Genomic DNA, 27969 nt, shown 5'->3' on the forward strand with positions numbered 1-27969 from the left:
CATCTTCAGTGAACGCTACTACGTTTATGTCGCCTCGCCTGCATTCTGAACGCTAGATGAACATGAGGCAGTCGTTAGTGATGAGATGCAGTTCCTCTCTTGAAAAACGGATGGCGCGAAGCGCAAAGCCAGGGAATGAGGAGCACGGGGCTGCGCCCTTACAAACATGCTGTGAACGATAATCACACGCGTTCAGCACATAATCAGCTGTATTGTACCTGCTGATAGCGCTGGGATGCGATCATTTGTGCATAATGTTCGCTGTGCGCTTACCTCAACTATACCTGTAACAATGGAAGGTTTTCGACAAGACATTAGAGCTCCTTTTGCACTTTCTGACATGACATCGTGCTAATAGGAAACACTCAAGCCTTATGCCTTCATGTCTCGCACTAATACTCATTCGCTTCACAGAAGCTGTGTTATCAGTGCAGCCATACGCATGGGAAGGGAGGGGGGGTAGGGGCGGCCGCTATAGAGTTTGCCACTGCTAGGGAGGAACGCAAGACCTGCCCCGTGCATTGACTTAGTCGCAGGGGGGGGGGGGCACAGCGATGAACCTTTGCCCACCCCCCGCTTCTGATAAACCCCGCGCACGCATATGAGTGGAACTGATTATGAAACTTTTCCGCTCTCCTTTTTTTTTAAAAAATTCTTGCTGGTGGTGTAACAGCTGACCATGCCACGTGACAAGTTCCTAACAAAACCATGTGAAATCACATCACTAATCGTGTTTGTTCCCGCTAAACCACGCACAGTTTGTGAGGGGTGCCATCACCGCTTTCCAAACTTTATTCCCACTCTTTAATTCCGGCTGCGGCGGCTACATTTCCGATGGAGGCGGAAATGTTGCAGGCCCATGTGCTCAGATTTGGGTGCACGCTAGAGAACCCCAGGTGGTAGAAATTTCTGGAGCCCTACACTACGGCGTCTCTCATAATCATATGGTGGTTTTGGGACGTTAAACCCCACATATATATCAATTCCTGCTCTTTGATAAAATAAGTGCAATAATAAAGGTGTGGTAAGAACCTGTCCCTGCATAAGCGTATACCAGGTGTAAACCCAATATAAAACGAATAGGGGCTTTTAGTTAACACTCGAAGCGCTAAACTAAACGCCCCTATTTATTTATTTTACATTGGCTTTAAAGCTGGTATGCTTATGCAGGGACAAGTTTTTACCACACCGTTATTCTTTTATACACACATGTTTTTTTATAATGTGATAGCGCAGTCCTTCAAAAACATTCTATATAGTCTTTAGCCAAATTGAGTTTGTTATTATATATCATAATTTTTTAAATTGACCAACCGTTTGCTTTATTGATGTTTTGAGCAGCAAGATTCATGACTTTAACGATTACTAGACAAATTAGAATGCAGGGGATAAATATTCACAAAAACACACTATCAGTGCTGCAAATATGCTCAAGCTATGGAATTCACAGAAGCAGAAATCGCGGCTCAAAATCTGGCAATTTTCATAAACACACCATTGTTCGGGAATTTTCGAAAATGCTTGAGTTGCCCATATTTAGAAAACATAAAGTGAGATATTGTTTTCGTTACTTCTATTTCTGCTTCGCATAAATATATTTTTGATATATAGCCTGCTCCACCATCATCATGATCACGAATTTGCGTAAATGCACTCTTCGTAAAATGACCGTCGTAACCCGGAGAAGCTTCTCGATTTGTCGTTCATTCGAACATTTTTTTACTTAAATGAAAATGTCATTTCGTGCTATTGGGTCATACGGGCATAATATACAAAATTACGAGGCAAATCCGAGACATCAAGTGTACTACGTTTTTCGATCTCTCGTGGAATCGACCGTTTGTCGTTCAGTATGTCACGCCATACCAAAATGGGTGTATATCAATATAGTGAGAGTGTCTGGTGGAAAGTGTTTGACTACGTACGAGACGGGATTATGACGTTATTCGTATCATGACCAGCGAGTCGTATTCGCCAAACCATCTTATCCACCATACTAATTTTAGTTTACCGCAAGTTAAGGGGGTGATCATGAAGCACCCAGACAGTCTAGATAGATAGTAGATAGATAGATGCAAAAAGTGTTGCAGTATGCAAAGAAATGCTTCACGCTTAAATTATCAACTGCAACCACACAAATATCTTCCATACAAACGCAGAGCTTTGATAAAGCTTCGCACAAGCCAGGGGATCGCCAGACCATGGATGGCGCCGCCTGCTAGGCAATATAGCACAGAGTTCTAGTGTGTTTGTGTACCGTGTATAGCGCAAGCTTGCACCTGTGTTACGTGTCGGCGAACTAATTTTTTTTCTTTTGTGCACCCTAGAGGTTGTGTTTCTATGTTCCTGCGACGGAATTGCCGTATTGATTGTAGCATTTTATTTTCACCAAAATTTGTTGCGCATCAAAGAATGCACAAGGGTGCAGTTCCTCCCAGGATAAAACGACGAGCAGTCCCTAGAAATAACTAAAGTAGCGCCATTCGGGTCAGTGTGCAGGCTCCTCATCTCCTCCGGGCTTGGTATTGCAAGCGCCATCTTGTCTGTCTTCGGTCGCGTGTTTTCTTTTGCTTCCACGACGACAGCGGTTTACCTTCCCTTGTGCACCAGTAGAGAGTACACCCATGTGTAGCCTCCGACATGAACCGGTGGCACCGGCTGATCTCGAAGGCTGTAGCTCGATCGGGTTCGTAGTATTCTGCTAGACGCTATAGGGGTTCCGCTGCAGCTGCCAAGAGAAGAGACGAAGGGGCGTGATTGGCGCTACTTTAGTTTTTTTTTAGAAACATTAAGACAATGTTATGTCGCGTGACCTCTGGTGGCATGCAAACAGGCCACTGTGGTATAGCTCGTGTACGTGCCACTGGGTGGAGCTTGGTCTCTACTATGTCGGTCACAACCCAGAGCACCAATAGGGTGGGAGGCAGCTCTGTCCAGCTCGGATCCGGCAACCCAGGAGGCCCTCGTGAGACGAAGCGAGGACAGCGGCCCGTGCCAATAGGATCCCGGACTAAGGATCCCACTCACCGACACTCTTTCGTCGGTCGCAAATAAAACTTTTATTCTCTCTTTCATGTGATCCATGTCTTCCTCTTTAAAACTGCCGGCAATAAAACGCGGAAGAGCAGTCTCTACTCCGTCTCGTCTAAGCTCGGTCCTAAGTCTTCATCCTAGTGCCCTCCGGTCGCTATGCCTCTCCGCCGACCTACCGCGATGCTTCCGTGCGCTGCTGCCCGACACAACACCCATGCAATAGTTTTCTACGACATCGAGCCGTGCATCCAAAAACGTTTTCTTCAGTATAATACAAGTGCCAAATTATGTTTCGAAGCCTTACACACGCGTTGACTTCCATATTCTGACGTCACATACTCGAACACCAGCGGCTGATACGTCACCAATAAAACAAGGAAGTAGCCAAACCACTTTTTCTGCACTACCATGCAGCCTGAACTCCCCCTCCCCCCTTCACACGCACACACATACACAAAAGCCAACTTCGCGCTAAGTAGCGAAACTTGGCCAACCTGAATGTATGTGTACTGCTGCACTGCACCCCTGCCGCACCGATCGGAAACAGTAACCTCCAAGTTCATTACTTCCGTTCAGCGGGAATCACCTCCGGTTGTATACTTGATGACGTGGTAGTCCTAGTTTAATCTCAATTTCGTCCGAAGCATTTCGTACATTTGGCCCAGAAAACCTTTACAATCCTACTGAATGTACCGTATAACTGTAGATCTAATTTAATCGAAAACGGAAGCAGTGTTACATGCTTTTCTGGCACTTTCGCTATGTGGTACATTTCATATCTTTCAATATACGACAAGTGAACTTCCGTGTGAGCTCGTGGGCCTGTAAACCATCGCTTGCATTCAGCAAAGTCGTCAAAGTAAAATAAACTTTACTGCCTCGGGGCTCGTTGGGCTTCGTCCTCGGAAACGTCCTCCCAGTGGGCCACAATACATCGTACACCGGAAGCTGCGTATAGTTCCGTTGTTCGCTAATGGCACCGACGACCATAGAAAATAAGGCGTCTGCTTGGTAGTGGCTGAAGCCACGACGGAAGACAGCACTTCGCAACTTAAGAACCGACCCTCCGGCAGCATACCACAAATGCATATCACCACGAAAGCAGAAGCGTGGGTCTCTGATGGTTGTCTACTGCTTCACACGTGAATGCTTTTAGTTGCAGTTCAACGCGAACGTCAAATTTTGGTTGAGCTCGGTCGAAACAAGTGGTATTATGCGGGGTCATTTCGAGGAACCATTGATGAAACTGGAAGTTACTCCTTCGTGCCACGCTATGTACTCCAGCTTGTAGAAGATCTTTAGCTGTGTGGCTGTGCGTACTGCCGAACTGGAATTACTACGCGCAGGTTGCACACTCTGCTTTGCTTAATGAGCAGACTAGACTAGAGTAGATCCTTGAATCTGAAGCACACATCCAAGCTGAGGGATTAACCAAGAACCGGATAGTTCTTATGGAAAATTTCTTTAAGGTTGAATTTCGTCTATATAAAAGAAGTGAAATGAAACGGGAAGAATTTATTAAGAGAGTAATATAGTGTAATGAAATGTAGGAAATGAAGCGGAGAAGCTGATTGAAAAAAGAAATTTGGAAAATTTGAAAAAGTGAGTAAAAAAAATTATTATGAATGCGTCCAACGAAACGTGGTCATTCTTCACTTTGCAGGAGGTCGACAGCACACTGGACTGGCTGCAACATATGCCGGAATATAGAACTCTTGTGAAGGCAGATTATCAGATGCACTTAGTAGTAAACTGTGCTGAAGGGAGAACGTGATGACAATGATGATGGCGATGTCTCGGAGGCATATCTGTATAAGCTTGCTTGAGGCGGCCCGCTGTCAGTAAGACTGGTAACCCTTCGGAGCATTTCGCGTCGTGACATTTTTCATTCTGCAAATGAAAAATAAATCCCATGCCCGAAAGGTTATAATGCATTACAGTCTCTGCGTTACGTTTTTATTAATTTTTATTTTTATTTATTACTGCAGTCCGTAGACCAAGCAGGAGGGGCACAAAAAGGGAGCATAGCGAAAAAAGCCAACAAGTTATACAGCAAGTTAGAATACACAAAGCTACTGGAAAACAAGTCATAATAAATAGGATGCTTAGTTATACATATCTAGCAAAAAAGCGAACAAACTTCTAGAAACAGTTTGAAGCACAAAAAAGTAAAGCTACATAGTTGAAAAAATAAGATGAGGAAATCTAGCATTGAAATATCAACAGTGTTGATTACACAAAAAGATGCATGTAGTTTTCAAAGTCGGGAATGCCACGTTCAGAAAAAACGTTTGAAGGCAGTGCATTCCATTCGCTAATGGTTCTCGGAAAAAAGGAATGTTTGAAAAGGTTAGTACGTGCAAAGTAAGGTGTCAGATCATGATTGTGAGCATGTCTGGTTTTTCTGGAAGAAGAGGGAGAGATGTATTTACTGGGATCGATATTAAACTGATGATTACGAAGCAGGAAAAGAAACTTGAGTCTGGCGATAGTTCTATGCTGTTTGAAGAGCGGAATGTTGTTAGTAGCCATAAGTGATGAAAGTGAATCAAGATTGTGATAGGCATTATAGATGAATCTTAAACGTCCGCGCAATGACCTGTATAGTGATACCAAAGAAACAAGCACTGCTAAAGACAGAGCACCTGCATTTGTGTCATATCTTGTAGTGCTCCATATTTTATCTTGGTTGTTTTCTGGTATGTCCTATCAAGGCGCCCAATAATCCACTTTTTCTGTATAATCCTGCCACGAGAATGACAGGAAGCCCAAGCATAAGGGAAAGAAAAAAGTTAGTTTAGATTCCACTGGAGGCGCAGTGCCCAAGAGACAGCGAAGCTGATGGGCACAAGTAGTCCTCGCTTACATTTTTTTACCAAGCTTTGCGAAATTTCTCATCCTTTCTTCCTCTGTTTCTTCTTTTTATGCCGTCCTTTCTATTATGACCGGCGCTTTGGTGCAGGGTTCCTGTAATTTTGGCGCCTGAGCTTCCAAGCCTAAATGAATCTAAAAACTGCAGTGTTCACGTATCCTGCAGGAGTACGGCCTCTAGCCAGCATGGGTTCAGTCTTAGCGAGCCACGGGGCCGCGTTCACTGTCGCCTCGCGTGACTAACACCGCTGCACACGCACTTTTGGACAGCCAAAGCGCCGAGTGCAGCGCGGCAAGTACCCAGCACCGCTCTCAAACAAATTGCAACACTTTATTGCCTGCGGGCAACGACAAAAACGCAGAACACTGCCCGCCGGAAAAGGCGGTGGTAAAGGGAAAGAAGTTTATACACGTCACGGGCGAAAGTACAACACACAGGTGCCGCGAGCACGTCTTTGTGGGCAAAAAGGCTCACGGCGACACGTCGCTGAGGGCAAACGGTCCCTCGCGACTATGCTGCGTGCTCTCACGATCAGTGACCACAGGGCCCGATCGCTTGAGCGAGGGTAAAGTACACTCTCGTTGGCTTCGAGAGGTACTCATTGGCGTTTACGAACACGCGCGAACACACCGCATCGCTCTTCGGTCTAGCGCTCCGATGGGGCAACTAAAGGTAAGCGTTCGCCACCGGTGCAAGGCACCGTTGGCGAACTCGTCCGGGTGAGCTCCGAGAACTAAGAAGCTGACGGTCAGGAAAGAAAAGGCATGCTCATACTTCTCTGTCTGTGGAGAGGGTATTTCACTCCCGCCGGATGCGCGAGCGCAAAACGTCTCGCGGGACTCGTGCGGTGCCACATTCGACATCCGATACAAACCAGTGCCAGGTGAGAGAGGTCAACGTCACTACCACTCTTCCAGCACCAACGGACCGCGGAGAACGAGAGAGTCATGTTAAGACATGTAGACTGAAGAAGTAAGCGAAAAAGCCCGCGCAATGGCGACGGGCTAGCCTCAATAATCACAGTACACGCCCCAAAAATGTCCCTTCCACCGAAATGCAACCGCCGCGATAGGTATTTGATTCCCGCGACCGTCAAGTCAGCAGTCCAGTACTAGATAGACCAATGCGGCGGTTGTTATTTGGAAGCACGGAGGAAGGAAATATAGAAGAAGACATGCCCAGCCGGCACGCTACGTGAAAAGTGGGAAGGAAGTGACATCATGGTGGCCACATTCCCTGGGTACTATGGCGGCGTTGCTATGGATACGTGTTGAGCAGTGTAGCTGGTCGAGCAGTGAGCCGCCGCGGCTGGTGGCGGCATGTGTGCCTCCGCAGGTCTCGTGCTGAGCCGTGGCGGACAATAACCGTGCTCTGTGTCGCGTTATTGGTTACGCAGTGTTCTCCTGGTAGTTAATGTACTCCTATAGCAACGTTTATAAAATTGGGGGACCCTTAATCTTCACCTTTAAGAGTTGAACGCGATAGTGAAATCCGGCCCCTAGTGCACCCTTCAACCGCTAAGTACATACTTATTCATCTGTTTTGTTACATACACACGGACGCACACAGCACTACGCACACAGGCTAGCGCGTGCTATTATCTCCGAATGGGCTGGTTTTCGTGGTGACACCTGTCGAACAAAATGCGTTAAAGGGGCTCTGGAACACTTTTTCAAGTAACCATGGAGTGAATTCACTAGAAGGGCTATTGCCTCACGAATTCAACACCGCAAAATTTTTAAGAATCCGTCCAGTGCGAGTGGAGTTACAAAGGTTTGTCGCATGCTGCAATTGCATTATCTCTTCTCTCGTCCCGAGGAAAGCGCTGGTAGCTAAGCAGGAAGGGGTGGCAGGGCAAACGACTTACCGCGCCTCATGACCTTGAGCACTTTTTTTTCTTCGAATGCGCAGCTTTTTAGTGTGATCGCGTGCGCACGCGTGGACAAGTAGCAACCTTCTGCGGCTATCTCGATAACTTGATTTTGCGGTCACCGACGCACAGACGATTTTTCACTCACAACCAACGGGGCCGACGCCGGCGGCGGGTTTTCTGCAACACGAGCTCTTTAATGCTGTCGCGTTAAAACCTTTTGTCCCCCACGGGGCCTCAACAGTGTGTAGAACGGGTGCAAATATCCGTCTGTCGTGCGGCGGATGATGCGGATGAAGCATTTGAAATATTCAGCGATATTGCGTTGGACCCCATGATGAAGCGGAACGACAACGAACGCCTCCTAGGTCAGTGACGGTTGTGCAGTGCTCCTGCTTGTGACAACGGACGAAACTTTGTGCCCAGCAAGACGCAATGAGGACCATGGGCACATACGTAGTTTTGTGTTCAGTATGTGTGCAGTTACAACTTACATTTGCGTATTAAAACAACTTTTCTGTTCCGCTTGTTATACTCGCACCCAGCATTGTAAGCTCAGCGTTAGAGCAACCGCGTTCAAGTGTCACTTGCACCGTGCTCAAAGTCACCACGGTGGCAGAATGCTGACGCCGGTGAGTTTCACGCGGAACACGGGCAGAGATGGCCGGGCGCTGCCTCGGCCGCATGGCGGAATGCAACTGTAGAGGAAGGCGCCCGACCGATCGTGTTGTCCGTACATTGCGTGAATTGATGACGTGAAAACACTCGCCATTGTGAGTGCATCTAGCGCGCGTTCTCTTGTACTTGCTTCGTTGTCGGTGAGCTGTACTCGGACGAAATGATTTTGCTGAAGATGTCGCACTGGACCAGAGTATTGAGCCTCGTTCCATTGGTTTCTAATCGTCACGACACGCACGCTGCGCAGCCTTTGTGCTTCCCGAGCCGGAGAGAGAGTCATGCCTTCTGCTTTACATTCGGATGTAAACAAGATATGAGAATTTGCCCGTTCAATATGGCCAACTTCCGGCTTCACCACGGCTTCACAACGAGTGATGTCAGGGCATCTCCTAAGTTGTTTCCTTCCTCCCTGCTTGGAAGCCTATAAGGAACCAGCGCTGGAGTTTCCACGACCACCCTAGCGGTCAAAGCGCTGCTCTCTCAGACGAGAGTGGCGGCTGGTAGAGGCGGTGCGGGCGCGCATCACCGTACAAAACCAAACAGCGCTGGCTGTACTGCTGCGTATTCAAGTGCAACAACACATAGAGGGGAAACGTATAGAGTAAAGGGAGGACGCAGAAAAAGGAGGCGGCGTTGCATCCAAGGAAAAAAACGAGAAAAATTCTGCTCTCGCTCCCTTGTCAAGTGCTATCAGGCTCGTTTCTGAACCGAATGACACGTGTCTGCTATAATTATTTGGTAGTGAAGACTGCGCAATGGCCTTTCGAGCTGTTCTTTCCAAAATTAAGCACGGCAGTGGCGCACGCGCGTGCTCTCTGAGAGGTACATTGCGGCCGGTCGTCTGGACACGAGCAGCTGAGGTATGTCGTAACTCTCCGCCAGGTGCTCTTTTTCGGCACGCCACCTATCTAGCGCTGGTCCCCCATGGCTTACAAAATCTGATTGCACCGTAACAGATGCTTGTTTATATGCAAACTAACCATACTCTCTACCCTGGTGTGTCGTGATAAATTTATGAATATACCAACAGCACGTGCACCGCACAACAACAAATAAAAGTACACTCGCCTGGTGAAGCTGTCCCAGTCGACGTGGTGGAAAAACGGGTGCTTCATAATTTCGTAGAATCCCGTCGAACGGCATCCCAGGCGAAGCCGTGGTCTCTAAAGGAAAAATTGTAATACGTCAAAATTGGCAATGTTTAGCTAGTAGCGAAAAAGTTACTCTCCATATGGTACACACATAGAGACTTCATTACCGCACTCAGTACATTGTACAGTCCTTTTATTACCAGAATTTCTGTGCGAAAGAAAATCCAAACGTTGTACTATACATAAGCATGCGAAGCTAATTCGGGCAATCTCGTCGCTACTCTTTCGCATGCTTTTAATATTGTGCAAAGTAGCTGACCGAAAGTGACATGAAGAAGAAGTTAACTTCATAAGAGGATAAGTAGCGTAATACTTCATCGCTCTTCGGTCATTCTTGCGGTGTGAATATTCTCTGAAGCGGCTAGGTTCCCTTCTCTGTGACTTCTTTAGAAAGCAACATGGGCTACCTGCGCTGATTAGAAAATGAATCGAGTCAGAGCAGCTGGCGTCGAAATCCCCCAATGAAAACGTGAGCGCTTGCGCGCGTGGCGGGGTGGAGATACAGGTGTGTGCAGGGTTCCCTATCAGGGGGTGAAGGTCTATCGAAAAAAAAAATGCACGAATGCACCGCAAGAAATGTTAAAGGTCATACTAAATCAAAGTATGGAGCAAACTTTACCCCCCCCTCCTCACCTCTTATGTGACAGGTGGGGGGGGGGGGGCTTGTGAACGCCCATGGATACAGGTAGGGGCAGCGTAAGCAAACGGCACCCACTGGATATTTTCGCTAGCTACATAGCCCCGATGATACTCGTCTGCAACGGTAGTCCACCACTCGCGAGCATTATATATCTCCACCCCACCGTTGGCTTACGTTAGTTTCACTCCTTTTTGCTTGCGCCTATTTTTACTGATGAGCACGTACACTCACCAACACGCGCTCTCACATCCATTAACGTTCATTCTTTCTATTTGTCTCTCACTATAACGCTCTATTATGACGCTTGCCCATTAAGTGACTTCTTAGCTATGTTAGTGCTATAATGCACCATGAACATGTAGAAAGGGAAAACGAAGAATAAGGGGTGATTCTCAGCATTTGATAACATCTTAGGCCAGCCAGTGAATTATTTGAAGGCTTATTGTAGGATATGTGCCCTGAAATCAGAGGAACACATGAAAATCCAATGAGACAGTAAGAGAGCGAACTATCAAGTAGTTTATACGTTCTTGAAGCTGTCTTATATAAGCTTCTTCAAACGGCACTGGGAAAGGGGTTTAGGGGAGTTAGATGGTGTCCACATACAATGCATGAAAATTTCGATAATCAAGTTAGCAGGTTTCTAGCAGCTGGGTTCCCAAGTGAGGTAATCGCAGCAGTGGCTGATAATCTATTAAGTGGACTGTCTACCGTCCTTCATTGCTCGCCAGTTTTGTGTCGCAATAAAAAGTGTACCGTGGGAAGTGTCTAACCTTGCAGCGGTTTCTCAGGAAAGTGCATATATTCCATAGAAATGTTTAAAACATAATTTTTTTGTCCGCGTTATGTCTCCTTTCATCGGTGGGAGTAACGCCCACAACACTGATCGGTGTTTGTGAAAGTCGAAAACTGAAACCACGGGTGGTTTTTGCACACTTCATCAAGCTTGGCTATTGATAAAACAAATACCTCAGTGGTCGTTTTAGGCACGCACACAAATTTTTTTGTTGTTCTCATGAGTGGTGGCGGATGCCGTAGTCGCGTTTCTCCGCCGTATAGTGCCTAGAATATAGTCTAATCACTATAATTTGCAGGCAAGCTCCCCACCGGCAGCACCACCGGGCACCTATTTGAACGCGTGAGAAAATGATACGCAAGAATTGGTCTCTAGCGCAACCTAAAGCTGCCTCAAGTGCATGAAATATAAATTCAGGTTAAACGCGTTTGTTTTTAAGCAAAACAGGTCTACCTGCGAGGATTTCTCGCCCTACCAAAAGGTGACTGGTAAAATAGGCAAACGCAGGGAACTGTGGGATACGACGGCATCCGGTTTGACACACCAAGTGGGTTAGCAGCGGCACGGATGCACTTTTGTACCGTTCCGTTGAAAAAAGCACCTCTCCGTGCAATGTCAGGGCTTTAGAAGTTGTTTTTTTTTGTTTCTGCTCGCTGTACTGCGACAATGACCAGCTACGAAAGCCATGAACAGTAAGAAAAATTGTTATCGCACCATAATGCTTTTCAATGCTTTTATGCTGCTTGGGGGTATACTGTCAGTTTAGCTAGCAGATCAGTCTATACAGAAGACAGTTTTCATTCCATAATATGTTACCTCAGATAAGAAATCACATTTTAAAAGATATCAGAGGATGGTGATGACTCTAGCAGTAGGTTAAGAGTTCATTTGGGGTATCGCTGCTTTGGCCGAAATAGTCGGTCGATCGGCACGAAGCGCCGCAATTATCGAGCGCGTTGAGATATCTTTCTGTTGTACTTTCTTTTATAGCCTGGAGTGCACTATAGAGTGCATTTCTTAGTCGAAGCCGGATGCTTATTTGAACGCTGATCTTGGTCAAGCTGCGTGGCATGGTGGCAAATAAACAGTACAGTAAGACATAGACGGCGCCGAAGAATCGAAACCCTGCGCTTGTTTAACGCACTTATTGCTTTGTGTGCCATCCTGACAGACAGTTTGACCAAGATAAACGCAAACGAACTCGTGCAGTGCTGTGTGTAAAGTTATTGTAAAGTTATGCAATGGTTGCCGAATGAATTATGCGGGAAGCTTGGTAAAGTGTGCTCCGAAAAGGGTAAATGAAATACCGCTTCAATGGGGAAAGTCATACGTGGGACAAACGGGCGCTGCGTTATTGGAAACGAGTCAAGAAGTATGCCTTGTCAGTTGTAAATAGAGAAGAAGCGCCCTTTTCCGCCCATTGCAGTACATGCTTAGACAGCGAGCCTTTGCTAAAAAAAATAAGATTTTAGGAAAGAGCAGCACTCAAGTCTAGACAAGAACTCTTAGATGCTTTTATCATCAAAGCGAAGGGCTAAGACAGAGGGCAATTTACTGCGCAGGTTTGCTTGACGTGAGGTGCGTATAAATTTGTTCGTTTTCTCTCCTTAACCCATTTCCCTGTGACGTTTCAAGAAGCTGATATTAGCCTGCTTCAAGAACGAATAAACCTGTGGATAGTTCACGCTATTTGTATCCTTCGTTTTTCCCGTGTTCGTCCGATTTCTGCACGCGTATCCTTCAATAAGACTTGCGCCAACTCATCAAACAAGTTTTAAAAGTGTACGTGAGCTAGTGTGACTCGCGAGCAAATATGGCGACCTACAAAAGCAGCTCAATTGCCTGCCCTTGTTTCATCGTACCATTACGTTTACAACAAAGAAAACCTGTCACTGAATCTAAACGAAGTTGCCAACACAGTCTGTTAACTCCGCAGTCTGACCAGCTTAGTTCGCTCAACCTACGTTCATTCAACTAAACTTTGAAATATATATTTATAGGTGCTAATTAGAAGACCACCCCTTGTCAGCCTTTTGTTTTCAGTTGCATTTAATTACCTCAACTAGAAGGCCACTGATGAGGCTTTTTGCTTGCGGAGGCATATGCTTGGGCAGGATAATGGGGACGACCTCGGCGTCTGAAAAAAAAAGTGTACACAGATATAATATGAATGCAGCTTTTCAGAGACTTTTTTTTTTTGGTTACGTGGCACTAGAGAAGTCGGCATCACGCTTAAAGGGACACTTAGTCGACGTGGATTGTTGAAACAGCACCGAAATCTCAGGCCTTGTTCCATTCCTAAGTAATAAAACGTGATATGTAGTCCAGGGGTTGCATGCTTTATAATTGCCACAAATTGCATACTTCCCAGTTTTTCTGCACAAATGAGCTAAAGTACGTTATATGCGCAAGAATGAGCGTAACATTAGCTTGTTTCATTCATATGTGCACTTACAGTCTCTTCTTCGAAACATTACTTAAAGACGTAATACGACTTTAGCTTTAAGGGCGTTGTTTTGCTGGACGACTGCGCGTACTTGCAGTGTAGTTTGAATAGCCAACTGTTTTCCCGTATTAAACTCTTTTTCGTAACGCCCTAGGGCCCTGATTAATAAATAAATAAATAAACAAATAAATAATTCGATAAATGATAAGTAACTAAAAAATAAATAAATATGACTGCGTTCTAAATAGCGAGAGGTATTAGGGTGCTTTTCTGTACCTATTATCTCATCATCGGACGAAACAAATTAGTTCGCTTTAGAGTAACCGCCATTAATAACGCACTTCCCACACTCACACTGGTACATGTAGTCCCGGTCAGCCCAGTGGTCAAGGTTGGTCTTCGCTGAGTAGATGGACATGGGCGTGTGGCGAACGTACAAAACGTACGTCAGAATGCCCAGCGACCAGTAGTCGGACGTGCGATCTGCGTGGTAAGCGTACATGGCACAGCTTATGCGTACACGTTACTCCGAGGCTGCCGTGACGACTTTTTTTGTCAAACCAATGCTTATTGAAATCCAATTTTGGGGGTTCGCCTAATCCGTCTTCAAAAATATTTTATGACAGTGGCCCCTTCTGACTTCAGTATGCTTCACCATATTACTGCGCACTGTGACGGAGCGGACCTGTGTGCAGGGTTCGTAGCGGTCCTTGAAACCCTTGAAAACCCTGGAGTTTGATAATAGCATTTTCAAGGCCTTGAAAACCCTTGAATTTTTTCAGGTCCTTAAATTTCCTTGAATCTCGTCAATAAGCTTCGGTTTAGCCAGTTTTAGCGGATTCCGCTTAAACGCCTGGCAACTATGTACTAATGCCAGCAAGGCATCCAATCCAATCCACTCCTGTAATTACTGCGCAGTACGAGAGTCTCGCGTGGTTGCAGCGGTAGTAGAGTGTACTAGTACACTCTAGCGGTAGCGACGACCAAAGCTAAGCCTACCCTACCGGTGTAGTGGGTACATGGTCTGTAGATAGTCCGAGTCGTCTTCTGCAGCTGCAATATGCCGGGAAAATGCAACTTCCAGCACGCGTGGTTAACTGGTGCTGCTTATGAAGAGTGGATTTCTCCGGACACATCGAACTCGCATCGAGCTAAGTGCAAGGTATGTGCAAAAACATTCGACGTGTCGTCAATGGGGGAGTCTGCCCTCAAAAGTCACATGAAAATCGCAAAGCATGTAGAGAACATGACAGCAACCACAGCTCATAGTACTGTGCGGAGCCACTTCACAGCTGTTGAGAAGCAACGCGTCGAGCCAACTCCTTCAAGTTCAACGTCGACGGATGTGAGCAGCCTGTGCAAAGCTCATGAGAGTGTGGTCGACGCGGAGATACTGTGGACCCTGAAAATGGTCACGGCGCACTACTCCTACAAATCGTCCGCACATACGGGGGACCTTTTCAAGAAAATGTTCCCGGACAGTGAAATCGCTAAGGCATTTTCCTGCAGTGAGAGGAAATCTGCATACGGGGTGTGCCATGGTCTGAGACCGTTTTTTCTCTCGCGCCTGCAACGCGAATTGGAGCAGTGGGACGGTTACACCGTTCTGTTCGACGAGTCTTTGAACGACTACCTGCAGAGGAAATAAATCGACATTCATGTGCGCTACTGGAGCACAATGCCCGAGCGGGTGACCACGAGGTTTTATACGTCGGTGTTCATGCGACATTCAACTGCCGAAGACCTTCAAGAGAAGCTTCTGGGTGCCCTGGAAGATTTGCCGCTGGCGAGAGCTGTTCAACTGTCAATGGATGGCCCCAATGTAAACCTTAAGTGTTTTATAGGAATGCAGAAATACCTGCAGCAGAACCATCAAGTTCAGTGTTTGGATTGGGCACTTGCGGACTTCATACCATACATAACGCGTACAGGGCGGGCATTGTTGCCAGCAAGTGGGGCCTAGAGAATCTCCTTGCAAGCCTCTGTGCCATTTTTCATGATGCGCCAGCGCGAAGGGAAGGCTTCTCTACTGTGACAGGCCAACCAAGTAACATTTCCTCTCAACTTCGCTTCTCATCGCTGGGTAGAAAAAGTTCCCGTCATTGAACGTGCCATAACCCTCTGGGGTGACGTGCAAAAGTACGTCGCATGTGCAAAACAGAAAAAGGTGAACTTGCCAATGTGTGCGTCGTTCATCCAGCTCAGCGACTTTTGCCAGGACCCACTGCTGTTGGCCAAACTGAAGTTTGCTCTGGGCATCGCGATGATTCTAAAACCGTTCCTCACGGAATATCAGCTGGACATACCACTGGTGTTCTTTTTGAAAAGAGATCTCGAGTGCCTCGTGAGGAAGCTTCTTGCGAGATTCGTGAAGTGCTCGGTGCTGTCCGCTTCCACAGGAGTTGTCGGCATGCTGAAGATGGACGTCGCAGACCCAAATAACCATGTATCATCAGAGAAAGTTGATATTGGGCACGCTGCTGAACAAGTACTCAAAGCCGCGAAGGTGAGCGCCAAAGATGTATTTGCCTTTAGGATGGAATGCAAACAGTTCCTTGTAAGCACAACCAAGAAGATTCTGGAAAAAGCCCACTGACATACCATCTGCTTAGGAACCTGTCATCTCTTGATTCCCATCAAATGGCCTCAAAGCCAGATGACTGCCTTGCAGGCTTCAGAAAGGTCCTAGACGCACTTATTGCAGTTGGTTGATTGGGTGAGCATGAGCGCGATTCTGTCCTTGGGGAATACACAGAACTTCTGCAAGAAAAAAACACAACCTGCGGTAGTTTCACAAACACACTCTTGGCCTGGACGAGTTCTACCTTGAGTTGTTGAAGGGTGACTCATCCTACATGCACTTGTGGAAGGTTATCCGGCTTCTTCTCATCTTGAGCCACGGGCAGGCAACTGTTGAAAGAGGGTTCAGTGTCAACCGCCAGGTCTCTGTCGAAAACCTTAAGGACATCCACACTCTTGGCCTGGACGAGTTCTACCTTGAGTTGTTGAAGGGTGACTCATCCTACATGCACTTGTGGAAGGTTATCCGGCTTCTTCTCATCTTGAGCCACGGGCAGGCAACTGTTGAAAGAGGCTTCAGCGTCAACCGCCAGGTCTCTGTCGAAAACCTTAAGGACATCTCGTATGTGTCACAGCGAATCGTTTGTGATGTTGTAAGCAAGGCTGGTGGCATCCTGAACGTTGCCATAACGAAGGAGTTGCGGAAGTCTGTCGCAGCCGCACACAACCGTTATCGGGCCTACTTGGAGGATACGAAAAAACAAGTGATGGAGCAGACAAAGGCATCAAAGAGAAGCCACATTGAAGAAGAGATAGAGAGCATCAAGACAAAGAAGAGGAGGCTGGAAGCAACAATCGCTGACTTAACAGCCTCTGCCGACAAGTACGCTCTGCGGGCGGAAGCCACAAGCGACATCACTTTGATTGTGAAGTCCAACAGTTTAAGAAAAACTGCAAACAAGAGAAGTCCCTGTAACTTGCAGACATGGATGAGAGCCTGAAGGGGAAACTTCTGGAACTTAGAACCTGAAGGGAAGCTTCGGGTACTTAATATCTCAAGTCCACTGTTTGAAAATAGGCCCCTTTTGTGTGTATGTGTGCAATACGTCCTAGATACTGAGGCGAATCAGCAAAAGGGATGTTGACATCCGCAGGAAACAGTGGTATGAAACCTAGTCCCCTTTTGTGCGTGTGTGCAATGCGTCTAAATTGTGAGGTGAATCAGCCGAAAACAGTACAATGAAACCTAGTCCCCTTTTGTGTGTATGTGCGTGCAGTACGATTGTGAGGTGAATCAGCAAAATGGATGTTGAAATCAGCAGAAAACAGTGCAATGAAACCAGCATATATGAAAATTGTGCTTGCATTTTCTTCCTTACAGTAAAATATGTGCTTCCATGCTGTAAAAAATTGTTGTTTTTCTACAGCCTTAGAAAAATGTTATTTCTCAAGTCCTTGAAAATCCTTAGTTGGGGCCTTGAAAGTCCTTAAAAACCCTTCAATTTTTTTCTTCGTGGTCGCTATGCACCCTGGTGTGTGTGTGAGTGTGTGTGTGTGTGTGTGTGTGTGTGTGTGTATTTTACGTGAGATGGCTGTAAAGCTTTTGTCACAGTTTTGTACGACATATGCTAGCGCGTATACTTTTTCATGCTTTCATATTTGAAAACCAAACACAGCTAAAAATTACACCATCACCCATTATAAGGAACCATGTGCGAATGCGAAACAGTGGTAATGTTCAGTTGTGTTCCCATGTGTTTTTTCCATTTGTATGCATCCGTCTATGTTTCATTTGTGTGTGTAGTTGTATATGTTGTATACTGCATACGCTACCCTTCCCCCTCCCATTTGTGTGCATTACCATGTGTGTGCCGCAAAGTGAGCATCCAACGCATCAAGAAGAGTGCAACGGAGTGAGCGCAGCATTATTGGGACCCAAAGTACACCCATACCTCAAGTTTGCGGAGCGAGAACAACGCCGCGCTGCGTCTCTGGCGGCAAGCTCAAGGAAACAGACCTACAATCTGCACCTTTCATCCCCGTCACAACCCCGTGAGAAATCGACCATTATCCCCGTTACAACCACATGACATATGGACAATTAGGTACATTTAACGTATTACAGACAGAAGCTTACCTCGAACTTTCAAACACCGTAATGTTGTGGACTTCGGAAATGCATTTCGCGTTAAGTCGGGCGTTGTTGTCGTCTGCTGCACAATGTGAACGTAATTGACAAATGTTTCTGATTCGACTACGTTCGCTTTTCGAAGTGCTCATCCAGCTGGGAGGTTTTTGTTCAAGCTGTGCGCTGTGCTCTAAGTGCAGCGCGGGAGCACTGCACGTACACGGAAGCGAGTGGCAGCGTGGCAGAGAGAAGAGAAAATGTGTGACGTACATCCCCCCATTTCATTTTTCATTCGCTGACTGTCGAGAGTGGATCGTTCGGTTCGGGCTGTCACGGTGGATGGACGTGTTTTTTGAGCGCTCCGGATCGACTGAACAGATAAGTGTTTTTGCATGTTTTGAGCTTGTCTTTTTAATTATAAGGCAGCGTTTGAAATCTTCGTAGCACTTATTTTATGGTACGGCTTTTTCAGGGGCCAGTCACCAGGTATTTATTAGTTAGTGTGGGTGTGTGTTTGAATTTTTTGTTGTTTTTTTCTTTTGCCACCCCGTGGGGGACGTGCGCGTACGTTGAACACGCAAATTTTTGTAGTAGAGCTTAGACTTTCTTTTTTTTTCTTTTTTTCGTAGTGCAGGGCTAGAGTTTAGTAATTATCGAGTATAGGGACAATTGGTGTCAAAAAGACATGGTTAAAAAGACTGTAAAGTGTTCAGGATGTGGAGTGGGTTTGAAAGTGGACCCAAGCGTAGAAGCGGATGAAGAAGAGGCTGACGCGAAGTGTAGGCAATGTGAGGTCGAGGAAAAAATGGAGGAAATGATGGCTGCCCAGAGTGAACTGCTGATGCGAATCGCCGAGCTGGAGACTGCGTTGGCGACACAGCAAGAGAAAACGAGGGCAATGGGAGAAAGACTGAAGTCCGCCGATGAAGCACTAGCGAAGCTGAACAAAGAAGCGGCCTACGAAGAGAACAGTAGGGAACCGGCAACCAGAACGGTGGAAGAGGAAGAGCAAGCAAGTTTGGAAAAAACAGGTTCAGCCGGTTCAATCGTCGCAAGGCCCAGCTTTAGCGAGGTAGTGGTGGGGCTGGGAGGGGACAAAGCAGCCGGCGTCACAGGTGCAAGTAGCCCCCAGGTGCAGGACACTCCAGCTGAAAAGTCACAGCATGTAATAATCGCCGGGGACTCCAATTTAAATCGATGCACAGAAGCAATCAAAGAGAGGGTAAGAGGTGACAAGAGGGTTGCAGTAGGGGCGTTCCCAGGACGCAAGCTTGAAGCAGTCATGAGGCAAGCGAGCACAGAACTCAAAACTACAGCTGATAGACGAAACCTCGCGATAATTTCAGGCGGTTTAAACGATGTTTTGAATGAAGACACAGCAGGACTAGCAACCACACTGGCGAAAGACGTCGATGACATGCGCGCCACTTCTCCTAAGGTACAGGTAGTGATATGCACGATAACGGAGGTACCGGTGCGTGATAGCAACCTGCAAAGAGCGGTTGTCAACGCAAACCAAGAGATATGGCGGATGAATCGAGAGAAAGGCTTTGAGGTGGTGGAAATAAACAGAGAGGTGCATAGGTGGGCTGGTTTTCAACAAGACAGAATTCACTTCGATGAAGGCTAGGTCATGAGGTGGGTTGACGACTTGCAGGACGCGCAGTAGCTTTTTTTGGGAGCAAGCGAGCCCTTCGGGGTGCAGGATAGCTAGTAACGAGGAAAACAGCCAGGGAGACTCTTCAACAGGTGGTATGGACAGATACGATTCCAAAGTGGCACCAATATCTAAGATAGGTAGAGTCCGGGGCATAAATAGACGTAACCACGAGCGCCTACCCAATTCAGACATAGGGTATATTAACCTGCAGGGTGGTAGGAACAGGCTGAAGTGGGAAGAGATAGAACAACAGCTAAGGGAAGAGAGGCCGATGGTATACGGTTTTGTAGAAACACATCTCAGGGACATGGAACAACCTCCGAACAATCCGGACTATGCGTGGGAATATTGTAATAGAACAGAAGGCAGCAGAAAGGCGCTGGTATTGAGACATTCATTCATAAAAGTACAGACTGACAAAGGGTCAAGCAGGAGTGCAAGGAACATTTATGGCTAAAAAGGAAAGTGGCAGGTCAAATGACACTTCTTGGTTTCGTGTACTTGTGGACGGGAGCAAAGGCCAGAGAGGAAAACCAGGCAATGGTAGAGTGTATCTCAAAGGACATTCAGGAGTTAGGAAGACAGTGCGAGATAATTTTACTAGGAGACATGAATGCGCACATAGAAGATATAGATGGGTATACTGACCCAACAGGCAAAACGATCATGGATATGTGTGAAAGGCTTGATTTGATCATTTGCAACAGTACCGAGAAGTGTGAAGGGCAAATAACGTGGGAGGTAGGAAGGCTGCAGTCGACGATAGATTATGCACTGATGTCACATAGGATGTATGATAAGCTCAGGGGAATGCACATAGATGAAGGTGGCTCCAGAAGTCTGGGTGGTGATCACAAACGTATCAAGCTAAGTTTTGGAAGAGCAGTGAAAGTGGGAAAGAGACAAGACGAGCAACCACAGAAAAAAAATTGTCCAGAAAGGCAAATTGAAATAGCCACTAAACAAATTGAGAAAGTAATCACGGAGGATAATAAGACAGTGTGGAAATACACGAATCTACTTAGACTATTTGAGCTAGAGCTTGCTAAGACGCGTGACAAGTCACCCCAGAAAAGAAAACACAAACCCAAAAGTTGGTGGGATGAGGAAGTTAAGAGAGCCATAGCAAAACGTCAGGAAGCCTCTAGGGAACACAGACATGCTAAGCAGCGGGGTGAACCGACAGATGATGTTGAAAGAAAATGGGAAACCTTTCTAAGCTGTAGAAGGGATGCATCCCTTCTGATCAATGAAACGATTAAAAGAAAGAAAGTTCAGTGGCTGGCAGAAGTACATTAAAAAGATAGAAAGGCAGCTGCGAAATTTTGGAACCATCTAAGCTCCTTAAGGAATGAGACGAGCCTGGAGCAGAGTTTTATAACTACAGCCCAAGGTGCTAGGCTAGAAGGGGACGAAGCTATTGAATATATAAAAACAAGGGTGACAGAAAAATTTCAACAAAGAAGTACTTTATGCACCACAATAGACAAGGACGAATCAAGTGGTGCAATGGCTCCATTTTCACAACGAGAGTAGGAAAGGGCTCAGAAAAGGGTTCCTAGTAGTACATCAACAGGCCCAGATGGCATTCCAATTATGTTGATAAAGACATTAGGTCCAAATTCTAAGCAGGCTTTGAGAGAGGCAGTGAGCAAAATAATAATCGATGGTGAAGTTCCCGATGAATGGAAACTTAGCAGGATGAGCATGATCTATAAAGGAAAGGGGGACAAAGCTGACATAAACAACTACTGTCCTATAACAATGACATCAGTGGTCTACAGGCTGGCGATGCAGATTATAAAGGAAAGACTGCAGGCGTGGATAGAGGATGAGGGGGTGCTGGGGGAACTGCAGAATGGGTTTCGGAAAGACAGGAGGTTGGAAGACAATCTGTTCTCACTGACGCAGTGCATCGAAATAGCAGAAAAGGAACACAGGCCCCCGTGGCTAGCATTTTTGGATATCAAGGGAGCGTACGATAGCGTGCTTCAAGAGGAATTGTGGGGAATACTGGACACACTAGGCGTGGAACATGTAGTCACTAATCTTTTAAAGGATATCTATAAAGGTATCAAGGTAGTTATAAAGTGAAAAAACAGGTATCCAAGCCTGCAGAGGGGTCCCCTGTCACCCTTATTATTCATGATGTACCTACAAGGATTAGAGGCCAAATTAGAGGGAAGTGGACTGGGCTTCAAACTCTCTTTAGTCAAACAAGAAAAACTCATTGATCAGGCACTACCAGCATTAATGTGCGCAGATGATATAGTGCTAATGGCCAACAACAAAGAAGATTTGCAGAGATTGATGGACATCTGCGGTAATAAGGGAGATAAATTAGATTTTAGATTCAGTAAGCAAAAATCAGCAGTCATGATTTTCAATGACAACGACGGTAGTGAGCTTAGAATACAGGAGGTCACGCTAGAGATAACTGATAAATACAAATATCTGGGCGTATGGATAAGCATTGGGACCGAGTACCTGAGGGAACACGAAATATACGTGACAACTAAAGGTAACAGGAATGCAGCAGTGATGAAAAATAGGGCACTGTAGAATTACAATGGGTATGATGTTGTGAGAGGAATATGGAAAGGGGTCATGGTTCCTGGGCTGACGTTCGGCATTGCGGTCTTGTGCATGAGATCAGAAGTTCAAGCAAGATTAGAAATTAAGCAACGTGGAATAGGTAGGCTTGCTTTAGGAGCTCACGGGAATACACCAAATCAGGGAGTACAAGGTGATATGGGATGGACATCATTTGAGGGGAGGGAAGCTAGCAGCAAGATAAAATTTGAGAAGCGATTGAGAGAAATGGGGGAGGAGCGTTGGGCTAGGAAGGTTTTCAACTACTTGTACGTGAAGAATGTCGATACAAAATGGAGGAAGCGAACCAGGAAATCGACTGGTAAATAATTAGAAAACAGCAGGTGGCCAAACAAAAAAGAACTATCGGGTAAGAAGAAAGGGAAGGAAACGGAGACTGACATGTGCAGAATGGGCATGATTAAGAAGTCCGCACTAGAGATCTATCGAACTTTTAAGCAGGAAACTGCCAAGGAAAGGATCTATGATAATACTCGTGGTAGTTATGTACTGTTTGAGGCCAGAACAGGAGTACTGCGAACCAAGACATATCGGGCCAAATACGAAGGGGTAGACACAGTATGCAGTGCGTGTGGAGAGGAAGAAGAAACTGACGAATACTTGATAATGTTCTGTAAAGGGCTTCACCCTATAGTTCAGGATGATGGCGCAGAGTTTTTCAAAGCACTGGGGTTTAGGGACCGGGAGGGCAAAATAGACTTTAAGCGGGTAGACTTAACTAGAAGGAGGTTCTCTGATTTGTGGCTAAAGTCAAGGCACGAGTGAAAATTAAACCCTTCACTGCAAAGTACGAATCCTCAAACTCACTTTTTAAAGAAAAAAAATAAATCTAGGTTTTGGTTCATTTAGTATTACGGCTTGATGGCGCTAGCCACCGCCCTATCTAAAGGGTACAGATCCATCCATCCATCCATCCATCCAGCCACCCACCCACCCACCCACCCACCCACCCACCCACCCACCCACCCACCCACCCGCCCGCCCGCCCGTCCGTCCGTCCGTCCGTCCGTCCGTCCGTCCGTCCGTCCGTCCGTCCGTCCGTCCGTCCGTCCGTCCGTCCGTCCGTCCGTCCGTCCGTCCGTCCGTCCGTCCGTCCATCCATCCATCCATCCATCCATCCATCCATCCATCCATCCATCCATCCATCCATCCATCCATCCATCCATCCATCCATCCATCCATCCATCCATCCATCCATCCATCCATCCATCCATCCATCCATCCATCCATCCATCCATCCATCCATCCATCCATCCATCCATCCATCCATCCATCCATCCATCCATCCATCCATCCATCCATCCATCCATCCATCCATCCATCCATCCATCCATCCATCCATCCATCCATCCATCCATCCATCCATCCATCCATCCATCCATCCATCCATCCATCCATCCATCCATCCATCCATCCATCCATCCATCCATCCATCCATCCATCCATCCATCCATCCATCCATCCATCCATCCATCCATCCATCCATCCATCCATCCATCCATCCATCCATCCATCCATCCATCCATCCATCCATCCATCCATCCATCCATCCATCCATCCATCCATCCATCCATCCATCCATCCATCCATCCATCCATCCATCCATCCATCCATCCATCCATCCATCCATCCATCCATCCATCCATCCATCCATCCATCCATCCATCCATCCATCCATCCATCCATCCATCCATCCATCCATCCATCCATCCATCCATCCATCCATCCATCCATCCATCCATCCATCCATCCATCCATCCATCCATCCATCCATCCATCCATCCATCCATCCATCCATCCATCCATCCATCCATCCATCCATCCATCCATCCATCCATCCATCGCCCGTAACCTTGGCATGAAAGACGCGTAAGCGCAACCTCACAATTATGGCAAAATGAAACAACGTTGCAGCAGTCAAAGGTCGTACCAGTTCGCGGTCGTGTTTAGGACGGCTAATTTTGCCATACATATCTTACACTCAATATGCATCATACGCTTCCACACGCATTGAGACTGCTAGGCAGGCGCGCGTATCTACAGTACCAGTTTGAGAAATATTGCACAGAAAGAAAACACTATGGTTACCGTATACTTCCATTCTCAGCACTTCCGGAGCCATGTAAGGTATCGAGCCTGTCCGACTGCTCGACGTCTTGCCATGCTGCGGAAATGAAGTTTTCATGGATGATTAACAGCATAAGCGAGCAACAGGAAAATCGCAACACATGAAGGACAAACTTTTGGCTTCAACTAATCAGTTAGTTCAACTCCTGCGTCCTGTCAAAATCTATGCAATCTGTCCTGTGTCTTGTAACGAGTTGCAAATTTCGGTGACGGTGGCGTTGTACGCGAAGAACCCACTGCCGTCGTGTGTGCAGAAACGCGGCCCTTGGAAGTGCATAGGTCACATGCATAATTGCGTACGCCGTTTGCCAATAATTGCTCTTTTACCATAGCGTACGTTTTCCGATGACTAGTGTGCGGACTGGTCTTACTATAGTGTTGGCTTCTTTGCATTACTGAAAAACAATGCTGTGAAGCCAGCTTGCATTCAAAAGCTCGCGTGAAAATTTTAACCCTGCTAAACCGCCAAGTTTGTGTACACTTTGTGTGGGTTACATAGTGACGAAGTACACTGTTGTGGACGCATCAGTCGCCCCTCACCGAGCAGAAGGAGAAGTCGAAGAGTCGTGCGGTGCCACTCATGTCGATGAGGATCGTTGTCGGCGAGATGTTGCGGTACATCACGTCTGCACGACATACCATTCATAAGGCGCTAATGATGACATAAAATGATATATCTGATATGGTCCTCCTTCAAATACAAGTGTCAGAACAGCTGTGTAAGTGGCTTGATTTAATTGACGTATGAGTACATTGCCATCCGTCTAACAGCTTGTGGAAAAAGGAGTTTCCCGATTATTTACAGCGTCATCACGCGTTATTCAACAGAAACGTGAAGTATGACCCTCGATAATTTGGGAAAATGAGACTCAAACTAAGATTTCATAATTGACGTTTTTTTCTCGTAACAATACGGAGCATTTTAAGCTACATGTAGGAAACAAATAACAACTAATACAGGTATAACAAGTGGTGTAAAAATTAAAAAAAACGGCACCCACAGCTGCAATTGAAACCAGTGTCTTTTGACTGTGAATCGGGCACTATGTCCTTGCACAAACTATCAAATGAGTCGCGCAACTCTTACTTGATGTCACATCGCCAGCTACTTATTGCCGCAAAACAAGCGCCTTGACCCTGACTGGCCTACATTTGCTGAACATTCATGCTGCGGCTGTTACGAGCACTCCCCTCTTCTATTATGCATTGACAAGTTAGTTATAATGTCCATTGCAGTGGATCTGGCTTGCATATGCTCAATGAAAATAACAATAAAGTCAAAGGAAAATATTGTGTAGGTGTTGTGTGGTTCTGGTGTTTGGAAAGCGTTGATAGAGCCCAGTATGAAGATGAAGAAAATACCTTTTGGGGCGCCTCGAAATTGTGCGACTGCTCTTTTAAGGAAAACTAACAGAAATAACCCCCGACATTTGGTGCATTCGGAATAGCTAAGCTGTAACAGGACAAAGCAACCCAACGTTGATTAATCTAAAAACGCCCGCGTAAAATTTTGTGGCTCAGGGAAAACTGTGGTTCAAAAGAACACTGTTTCCTTTAGTTCACCTTTATCATAGTATATGTTCATGCTAATTTCTTTTCTAGTTCCCTTGTGCCTCTGTGTCTAAGGTCATTTCTCAGTCATTTGCTCCATGTTCGCTTATTTCTAATCTCACTGATGAATCGCCATTGCACTTGATAATGGTTTTTGATACCAATTACAGTCACTTCTGTTACCATTTACATATCAAGCAGTATACAGAACCGTCCGCTTCCATGAAAATCGAGAATGACACTTGTCGCAAAAATGTCATATCGCGCTTACCACACATGGGAACTACACTTTAGAACTGAGCATGAAATCACAGTTGGGCTGGAGAGCACCGCCCACCTCTGTCGTGGATGTACTTGAGCGCGTACGTGACGTTGGCGACAATATTCACGATGACGTCATCTCTCAGGGCGCCTTCTTCGAGGAGCGACTGCAGCGTGCATCCTTCATAGTACTCGGCCACGAAGACGTAGCTGCGAAATGCGAGAACATAACACAGCGTTTCCGAAAAGGGAAATACTACATTCAAACCTCGACATAACGAATTAGGATATAACGAATAATTGTTTATAACAAAGTAAGTAATCAAGTAGTTTTGTCAATGATGCAAGGTTACGAATAGTCGTTTATAACAACTTTTCAGATATTGTCTCAGCCGGCTTGTCTTAGCCAATTCAGATGTTCGGAGAAGGTGGCTCAAAACACGACCAAATCATCTAAGTAGACAAGACAGATTTGCCACTTTAAGGCGGCTAACACAGTGCCCATCTTGCGCGGGAAGGTAACTGGTGCATAGCAGAGAGCAAACGGAAGCACTCAAAATTCACACAGACCATCCAGCGTGACAAAGGTTGTTTTTTTTTCAGGCGGTCGCGCTCATCAACCTTAATCTGCCAGTAGCGACTTTTCAAATCGAGGAAAGAAAAATACTTTGCTCGCCGCAGCCAGTCAAGAGAGTCATCAATACGTGGCAGCGGATAATGTCCTTTTTGTTACGTTTCTGAGCTTTTTGTAATCAACACAGAAACGAAGCGTACCATCTTTGTTCTTCACCAGGATGACCGGTGAGGGCCATGAGCTGTTAGAAGGCTGACTAAAACCATCGTCAGTCATTTCCTTCACTTGATCATTGATTACTAGGCGTTCTTTCTGTGAGACACGGTATAGCTGTTGGTAGCGCGCATCATTGTAAGTGATTATTCTGCGCTGCGTGATTGGCGTCTGACTGACTTTAGACGATCGAGTAGAGCACGCCTGGAATTCAAGTAACAGCTGTGGCAAGGCCTTCTGGTTTTCTTTTGAGAATGTATTGTTGATGTCAACATCAGTTGCGGCTTTTCCATTGCAGCTACTGTCATCACACGCAAAACACTCGATGACGTCCTCCAAGACTTCAGAGTAGGCGACGGCAGTGCCGCGGAAAAGGTGATGTTCGTTTGTCAAATTCGTGATCATGACCTCACTTTGATCATTCCTAATCTCAACGATGCCTTGTGCCACAGGTATTCCAAGTGGTAGTAACAAGGAGACGTCGCACTCGGCCAGTGTTTCATCGTCGCCTGTGCCCTCAGAAGTCACCTGGATCATGATACTCGCACGATGTGGTATTGTGATGCTGTCGTCGGAAACGCGAAAAACGGCTGTACCGCGGCGGGTATCTTTTAACATATTGCGCATTGTAGAAAACGAAAAGCAGCGTCTGCTCGAGTCTATTATGGCACCGTATACCCGAAGGAAGTCCATTCTGATAATCAATTCGTGGGTACATTCACGCAGCACGACGAAGATAACAAAAAAAAAAACGTGGAACCTCGTTTTTGCAGCCTCGCAGTGCACACACCAGTGGCTTGATGAAGCGTACTTCCGCTGTGTAAACGTGTGATTCT

At 46.2% G+C, this 27969-nt stretch overlaps 1 protein-coding gene, 1 long non-coding RNA gene and 1 pseudogene across 2 annotated transcripts in view; 2 read left to right on the forward strand and 1 right to left on the reverse strand.

The window, feature by feature from the left end:
* LOC142814023 (uncharacterized) overlaps positions 1–27969 on the forward strand; it is a 35969-nt gene that overhangs the window by 309 nt on the left and 7691 nt on the right. The window lies entirely within an intron of this gene.
* LOC142814006 (protein kinase C iota type-like) lies at positions 53–27670 on the reverse strand. Its single transcript, XM_075891962.1, has 7 exons — positions 27447–27670; positions 26423–26556; positions 25075–25160; positions 24496–24571; positions 13841–13969; positions 13098–13177; positions 53–169 (listed from the first exon to the last, which is right to left on the reverse strand). The coding sequence occupies exons 1-7, from the start codon at positions 27668–27670 to the stop codon at positions 53–55; spliced, it is 846 nt and encodes a 281-aa protein (XP_075748077.1).
* Positions 15135–17481, forward strand: LOC142814008 (uncharacterized; annotated as a pseudogene).

This window comes from Rhipicephalus microplus, chromosome 4, assembly GCF_043290135.1.
Source record: "Rhipicephalus microplus isolate Deutch F79 chromosome 4, USDA_Rmic, whole genome shotgun sequence".
In the NCBI taxonomy this organism is placed as follows: Eukaryota; Metazoa; Arthropoda; class Arachnida; order Ixodida; family Ixodidae; genus Rhipicephalus; species Rhipicephalus microplus.